This window comes from Mandrillus leucophaeus, unplaced genomic scaffold (assembly GCF_000951045.1).
Source record: "Mandrillus leucophaeus isolate KB7577 unplaced genomic scaffold, Mleu.le_1.0 Scaffold238, whole genome shotgun sequence".
Lineage (NCBI taxonomy): Eukaryota > Metazoa > Chordata > Mammalia > Primates > Cercopithecidae > Mandrillus > Mandrillus leucophaeus.
In genome coordinates, this window is record NW_012102454.1 from 143,036 (window position 1) to 151,183 (window position 8,148).

An 8,148-nucleotide genomic window follows, 5' to 3' on the forward strand; every position below is an offset into this window, starting at 1 on the left:
GGCCGAGGCGGGGGGATCACTTGAGGTTAGGAGTTTGAGACCATCCTGGCCAACATGGTGAAACCCCATCTCTGCTAAAAATACAAAAATTAACTGGGGGTGGTGGTGCATGCCTATAACCCCAGCTACTCGGGAGACTGACACAGGAAATCACTTAAACCTGGGAGGTGGAGGTTGCGGTGAGCCGAGATCATACCACTGCACTCCAGACTGGGTGACAGAGCAAGACTCTGTCTCAAAAACAAACAAATAAACAAACAAAACCCCCAAAAATTACCCTCAGAAAATCTACCAGGAAGGTGCCAAGTGGAAACAAATCATGTCCAACACAGACAGCGTTTTTGTCCAGCATAGGAACAGAATTTCTTTGGTTGAGCACACAAAGTAGTTGGCCTGTGTTTAGAGGCACGATACAAAAAGTACCTATTTTTAAACACCAGAATGTTGAACACTAGAGCCAGAACCAGAACCCTGTCTGTAAACACATACTTGGTGTGGCAAGATGATTATACTACTGGAGGCATCTGGAAACTGAGGTAATCGCAGGTTCATTCGGGGACTGATACCACTAACCTTAGTTCTTCGTTTTCATTTTGTCAAGAGCGTGCAGTTTGATTCATTTAAATGAATGCACCTATGCTTGGGGCTGCCACGTCTGATGGTGCGGGCTATGCATCACAAAGGACACTGTAAAGGGGACCTGCGGGGGTTTGATGCAGTCTGCCCCCCACTCTCAGGGCATAGGTCTAATTCACACAGGGTGTTACATGGGCTGTAACATAGCCTGTCCAGCATAGAGAGGAGCGATACAGGTTCAGGCTCTGGAAGCCCAGCGTTCTAATGCTGGTCCTGTCACATTCTGGCTGTGTGACCTGGGCTGAGTTATTTAACCTCTATATGCTGTGGTTCCCCCGCCTATAGAATGTGAGTAATTATAGTACCCACCTGTGTCAGAATCACTGGGACATTTCAATGAGATCACGTATTTGGAGCACTTAGTACAAGGTCTGCCACATAGTAAGCCTCAGTAACTCAGCTAACATTCTTATCAGTACCATGAGGTGGAGAGGAAAATATAGGAAGGGCAATTTATTGTCAAAGGACAATCACAGACTAGACTCTAGAGCCAAACAGAAGATGGCGTTGGATTGTTTGATGCTCTAGATCACCTAGGCCAAAACTGGCGCTGGGTCCTCCCACCCATCTGTCAAATCATAGCTGATTACACATCAGTTCTCTTTTGTCTGATTCTTCACTCCTGGAGTTGACCCTATGCGGATGGAACGGTGGCTAATGAGCTTTTTCAGTCACTGTTCGTTAATTAGTAAGATTCATTACACAGAACTTGTGTCCTCCAGAAAACCTTTTGGGAGGTGCTCCACCCACCTCAGTCATTCTCTAACTTGTCCCTTCCAGGAGCACCAACTCTGTGACATCTACTACTGCATGGCCATCTGGGCTAAGGGAGTGTTCTCCAAGCAGTGTTCCCTCAGGTAGCTCTGCAAAGGGGAAGCTGCCGTTATAAAATCAGAGGAGGTTGAAGAGGGGCAGGATGTCTGGGACTGGGGTGTGGGGGCAGCGTGAGGATGGAGCTGAGGTGCCCAGCTGCTGGGGTTCATAAAGGTTATTCATGACACCGTCCAGCCCTCCCACCCAGGGCCGCCGCCACGGTGCATTGCATCAGGTTGGGTTGATAAGGTCTTGCTTTGCCCTGGCAGCGCCGGTCCATGTCCCAGCCCCTCCCTGTTACAGCAGGAGCCTGTTTGGCCACCTGAACTTCACTGTGGAGAAGGCTGCTTGACTAGGACGTTGTGTCACAGTGAGGTGATCCAACTTCCAAACCGGGGGTGGGGCGAGGTGGGTTAGGGCAATGACATGGAGTGGGCACTCCAAGTTCAGGGTACCTGGATCCCATCTCCAACTGGGCATCCTAAGACCTGGTTTTTGTTTCCCTGTTCCTTGTCGTCTTAGCTCAAGACAGTCATTTCTCTGAAGACCCAAGAGTAAAAGATGGGCAGTTGGAAAATGGAAAGGTTCAGCCCCATGGAAGAAAAATGTACACTGTGGCAGAAGGATGCTTGAATACTAAGTCTAACATATCCGGTCTGGCTAATGCTGACTCCACCTGGGTTCTGTGTGAGCCATGGTACTAGGGGGATGTAAAGCTGATCAAGATACAGCTCCTGACCTCAAGGAACTTGATATTCTGAAAGGGAAACAAGGCAAGAACATGACTTACTTAGATACAATGCCAGAGACATACTAACGAATGAATATGGGAATTCTGTGAAAGGAAAGGTGTGGAGAGAGGGACTGGGCATAGCAGGAAAAATCTGGGAAGCTTCATCCAAGAAGAGTGCTGGGTTCTGAGAATTGGAGATGAGAGAAGGCCATGTTAGGAATAAGGGACAGCATGGCTAGATTCTTGAAAGAGGAAAAAAGAAGGATACAGTTGGTAAGGAGTCCAGTTTGGTCAGAATGTGAGGTATGTACAAAGGGAGTAATGGAAGAAGTTATAAAGGTGGGTTGAGTTCAGAGCGTAGACCGCCTTCACTGCCAAGCTAAAGAGTTTACATAGATTTTGGTAGGGTGAAAAAACGGCCTGAATTAATGCGGAGCGCGGGCTGATACCTGTAATCCCAGCACTTTGGGAGGTCAAGGCAGGCGGACCACTTGAGTCCAGGAGTTTGAGTCCAGCTTGGGCAACATGGCGAGACATCTTCATCTCTACAAGAAAATATAAAAAAAGCTCCAACATCTCTACAAGAAAATAAAAAAATTAGCTGGGTGAGGTTATGCGTGCCTCTAGTCCCAGCTACTAGGGAGGCTGAAGTGAAAGGATTGCTTGAGCCTGGGAGGTCAAGGCTGCAGTGAGCCATGATCACCTCACTCTACTCCAGTCTGGGCAACGAGTGAGAGCCTGTCTTAAAAAAAAAAGGGGGAAAAAAAAAAGCCTGAATTCTAAGAGAGGAATAGGGATATAAGGAAAAGAGACAAAGACAAAAGGAGAGGTTGCTTGGGTACCACTGCCAATCCCTCGGAGGGACAGGTCCAACCTGTCTCTGTCCCAGCCCCATCTGCATGAAGAGACCCATTGCAGTCTCACCTTCCACGTGCCTGGGGCAGAATGCGAATTGAGAAATCCAAGGCAAATGAGGAACAGTCCATGCCTCCCCCTCCCAGAGCCCCGGGGGTGGGCGACAGGCTCTGAGGATGAGTCAGTGGGGTGGGGACCCCATTTCTGTGCTCATCTGCCTCCTTGGGAATATAAAGAGCAAGCACTGAGGCCCCGCCTCAGAGCACCCCAAACTTGATGCCATGAAGATCCCGGTCCTTCCTGCCGTGGTGCTCCTCTCCCTCCTGGTGCTCCATTCTGCCCAGGGAGCCACCCTGGGTGGTCCTGAGGTGAGCACGTCACCTGCATTTTTATTCTTATACATGTTACCCACCTACCCCTCCATCTCTCTACCTTCTGTCCATTCCTGGATAGCTGGCTCTTAGTTTTGGATTCTGATGGGGGCTGAAGAAGTTGGGGCTCTGTGGAAGGGAGGAGGGAACAGAGCATCCCTGGGGAGACATTTGGGACAGAGATGCTCCTCTTTCTGGAAGGGATGGTGAAGTGTGTGGGGGAGGCTCGTGGACTGAACCCTGGGAGGAGACAGGACTGAGTGGGTCGTCTGGGTTCAGACGATCTCCACCGTGGGCCCTCAGAGTGTTCACCCATTCTGTTCCAGCGCACACATGCCTGGGGATGTGCGGGGGAAGAGGGGGAACTGGAGAACGGCAATGTGAGACAGAGCAGCTCCAAACCCAGGCCTGCGTCCACATGGACAGCAGGTGGAGAGGGTGGAGCAAAGCGGAAAACTAGCTAATGCTGCCTGCAGCTGACTTAACTCTAGGAGGAGTGGGGCTGGGGTGTTCTGGGATACCCCTGCTTAGCCCCTCTTTGCTTTATTTGTGCCCCTGTGAGCAGTGCCCTGGTGACGGGTGGCTCCTTACTGTCTCTGGAGTGCAGACCATGGTGAGAATCTTTACCATCCGGTCCTCAGCCAGAGAGGAATCCTGATGCCTGCTCTGGATTTAAAAGTCTAAGACAGGGGCACAGGCTCAGCGGCTGACGACCGAGCCAGTGATGTCACTGAGCCAGGGGACTGTCGGGGCCTCAGGTGAAGGGGGGCTGACTTCCCCAGTCTGAAAGGGCAGCTTTCACACTACCTGACACCATGGAGTGGGAAGACGTGCCTAGAATTTTAAAAATTTTAGGGGAAACTAGAAATCGGGATGAATTTATGAATTCTTACTAATTCAAAATGTCCAATTCAAACCAAAAAACAAATGAGCCAAATTTTTATGAGATCTGAGCATCTGGATCCAGCCTGCGGGCTCCGTGTTTGGCTGTGTCCTGGGGAGGACACGATGGGGCACACTGAGGCCTGGGGTGGGGTCCCCATGGAGGGGGGTAACGGAGCCTCCAACAGTGGTGGCAATAAAGCCACAAAGCAAAGCAACCTCGATCAGTGAGAGGCAGGCAGTTCACCTCAGCAGCTGGGCTCTCACCTGCACTGGAATCTTTCCCATCCAGCTATATGGACTGAGCATGGGTGTCTCCAGAACACCCCACCTCTTAGAATTAAGTTAACTGCAGGACAGCACTAGCTAGTTTTTCCTGAGCGAATGCTCGGCTCCAGACTTTCTGCCTGCTGCCCATCACGACACCGCTTACATGTACCATTCTCCAATTCCCCCTCCTCACCCTGCACATCCACCAACCATGTGCGCAACTGGAATGGAGACCATGGTGGAGAACAGGCTGCGTTCTTTCGGGGACTGGCCTGTGGATGAAGGCACAGCTGGCAGGAAGGGATGTGGGTGAGGGCCCTGGCGTCACGTGACCATCTGCCTCCTTTTCTCCCTCTCCCTTTCTAGGAAGAAAGCACCATTGAGAATTATGCTTCACGACCCGAGGTAAGCCGTCTGTTTTCCCCGGCCCTCCAGCCGCGAGTCTGTCCTTTCTCTCTTTGTGCTTCTTAGCAACTTTCCTAACACCCTGCTTTTCCGCCTAGGCCTTTAACACCCCGTTCCTGAACATCGACAAGTTGCGATCTGTGAGTACGCTTCTCTGGTGCTGCCCCCGTGAATACCTTCATTACAGAGGGGATAAACACCTTGGTAGAGAGCTTGCAAAGCTGCCACGGTTCCTTCACCTTCTCCAGAGGGCTGGGGGCTAAGCTCTGGCCTCCCCTGGAGCTGACCTGCTTCTGCTGTCCTTCTTCCTCCACAGGCTTTTAAGGCTGATGAATTCCTGAACTGGCATGCCCTCTTTGAGGTGAGTGCTCGGGCGCCCCTTGCCCTCCTTGGTTGTCTGCAGTCATCGCAGGGTAGTGGCAGCACATTTTGGCTTTAAATGTACGGGTTGGTTCCTGAGCTCTGGGAGGGAGTGACTGCCCTGCCTGGATGCTGCCCAATGGGCTGTCAACCGAAGAAAGCTTCCCCCGGCGTCTGTCCTGGCCACCCGTGTTTTCCTAAGATGGTGGTGGAGGAGCAGAGCCCCAAAGACAATTGCAGAAGAGGAAGAGCCTAATCGGTCAAGATTTTATTTGAATCCCCTCATCCTCTATGGAAAAACTGGGGCCCACCCACACTTAGAAGGCAAAGTCAGTGACAGAGCTGGGGTCCGCGTCTCCTGACTGCACTCACTTCACACGTGGCCTCATGCGAATGCCTTCAGCTCCCTCGGCCTCAGCTTCCTCTGTGATGTGGGGATGACAATCCACCACAAAAGGTTGCTGTAAAAACCCACTGAAATCATGCTTGTAGAGCAGCCCATGCAAGGCAGACACAGAATAAGGCCTCAGGAAATATTAGCTCTTGATAAAGTAATGACAAAATAATAACATTATTGTTACTATGGTTACTGTGGGAGTTCATTAAGGGAATGCTTACTGATCCATGCCCGGCTGACCTGCAACACAGCACTCTCTTTCTCTTTCTTTCTTTTAGTCTATCAAAAGGAAACTTCCTTTCCTCAACTGGGATGCCTTTCCTAAGGTAAGAGGTGTGGGCATTAGGAGGATATTGGGGGTAAGGGAAGAAGCAGAGGATATGGGAGAGAGAGTGGGGACAGGGAAAAGAGGATCAACCTTCTCACCAAACTGAAGGGAGATCTTAACTACTACATATAGACGAGAACGGGAACTCACATCGAGGCAGAAATTCCTTTCCATCCGTGCCATCCTATACTGGGCACCCAGGGGTTTCCCCATCTAACCCTGACCCCTCTCCCTCCAGCTGAAAGGACTGAGGAGCGCAACTCCTGATGCCCAGTGACCATGACCTCCACTGGGAGAGGGGGCGAGCGTGAGCGCTGATTCTCAACCTACCATAACCCTTTCCTGGCTCAGGAACTCCAATAAAATGTCTTCCATCCAACAGCTCCTGTATCTGTGTCTCTGTCCTCCTACTGGGCTTTACAAAGGAGTTAAGATGGGATGGCCCCAAGGCTGGTAGGTAGAAATCTTGACTTCCAAGAGGAGAGTAAGTAGGGAGACAGGAGGAAATAGAAAGGACACACCAAGATGGCAAGAGACCTCCTTGTGTCTTAGCTCCTTAGTGTTGACTGGGATCCTTGAGGAGCATGAAGCTATGGCTTGCTTAGTAAGATGCTCAAGAAATTTCTAAACCAAAAAGTAACTGAGACAGGTCTCATTCTCTTGAGGGGGAGCTCCTGGACCCAGAAAACTGTCCTGTTGGTTTGAGCAATAAAGACAGCTCAAACTAGTGCCAAGCACTCATAGATTTGTCAGAGGTCAGGGTCACCTCCACTCAGAGGCCATTCGTTGGTTGCCAATTTGTAACCCAAAAAGTATCTGAAACAGGTCTCAATCAATTTAGAAGTTTATTTTGTCAAGATTAAGGACAATGCCCGGGAGAAAAAATACAGAATCAGAGGAACAGTCTGTGGTCTGTGCCTTTCTCCAAAGATGATTTTGAGAGCTTCAGTATTTAAAGGGGAAAAGCAGGGAAAGAGGGAGGGTATGGTCACATTACTGAATCCACATGTTATAAGAGAAAAGGAGCAGGTAGGGGAATAGTCCATTATATATTTGTCTCATGCTCAGTAAATCCAGCACTTTACATAAGATGTGGTGAACATAGAGTAGCTATCTGTTGAGGTAGTTAACTTTTCACCTGTAGCTATCTGTTTAGGAACAAAAGGAAAGGCAGCTTCTGGCATGTCTCAGCTTTCAGCTGATCTTTTTGCCTTTCGATAGAGTGAATTGGGGTCCCAACTTTTTATTTTCCTTTCACAGATCAAACCTACTCCCTGAACTGTTGGCATTCTCCCCCTACCTACCTTCTGAAAATCTGATTCCCTTTGTAGTGGCGATTTTGTATAACAGAGCTATCTGAAATCCAAGGTTCAGGACCCAGCTTAAATCACATGAGCCCATCTGAAATCCTTTTTTGGAATTAGGTAGGCTCTAAATAAAGAAAACTAGCAGTGTGACCTCGAGTTTCTTTCTAAGCCTCTGTTTCTTTATCCGTGAAATGAGTATGGGAATAAATAAGAATGATAACCACCATGTGGTGTTGTCATGAAGGTCAAATGAGATAAGTATGTAAAGCCCCTTGCACACAGTCAGGCATATAGTAGATAATGTATTGCTACTCCCCCAGTTTCAACCAGAGAGCTGCCACAATGATCCAGATTCACTCATTCACTCACCCGTCCATCCATCCACCCATTCATCCATCCATCCATCCATCCATCCATCCATCCATCCATCCATCCATCCATCCATCCACTGCAAAGATCTTGAAACATGAAATGGATTTAGTTTTATTTCCTGTAGATGTATTTTTCTATGACCCAATTTGTGTACTTAAAATACTAAACTGGTTGGAATTATTTCTGGTTTCTCTTGAAAATTGGGAAAATTAGAGAACAGTGGACCTGTGACTGACTTAAAGCCAAGTAGCAGCTGCCCTCTTTACATAGGACATGGCTTCCAGGGAAGTTTCTACTTGGCAAGCTTCACTTGTTTACATTGCCTTTGGCCTTTATAAGCAACTGAGTTTGTAAACCATGAACTGCAGTTTAATTGAGGAAGTGCACTACAAGGGAAATTAAACTTGGTTCCTACTTTC

At 49.0% G+C, this 8,148-nt stretch overlaps 1 protein-coding gene across 2 annotated transcripts; it reads left to right on the forward strand.

Moving 5' to 3' along the window:
• The first annotated feature begins 3,229 nt into the window (after window positions 1–3,229).
• KRTDAP (keratinocyte differentiation-associated protein) lies at window positions 3,230–6,431 on the forward strand. 2 transcript variants are annotated; one of them, XM_011982249.1, is made up of 6 exons: window positions 3,230–3,405; window positions 4,927–4,965; window positions 5,064–5,105; window positions 5,282–5,326; window positions 6,001–6,048; window positions 6,289–6,431. In XM_011982249.1, exons 1-6 carry the CDS (start codon window positions 3,319–3,321, stop codon window positions 6,325–6,327), a joined length of 300 nt encoding a protein of 99 aa, XP_011837639.1. In that variant the 5' UTR covers window positions 3,230–3,318; the 3' UTR covers window positions 6,328–6,431. The 2 variants fall into 2 exon arrangements, with proteins under 2 accessions (XP_011837639.1, XP_011837640.1); XM_011982250.1 differs by lacking the exon at window positions 5,064–5,105.
• Window positions 6,432–8,148: the final 1,717 nt, after the last annotated feature.

Coding starts and splice junctions, on each gene's coding strand:
- KRTDAP (XM_011982249.1), top strand. CDS start 3,319: ATGAAGATCCCGGTCCTTCCTGCCGTGGTGCTCCTCTCCCTCCTGGTG. Junction 3,406..4,926: donor CCACCCTGGGTGGTCCTGAG/GTGAGCACGTCA, acceptor CTCCCTTTCTAG/GAAGAAAGCACCATTGAGAA. Junction 5,106..5,281: donor ACATCGACAAGTTGCGATCT/GTGAGTACGCTT, acceptor CTTCCTCCACAG/GCTTTTAAGGCTGATGAATT.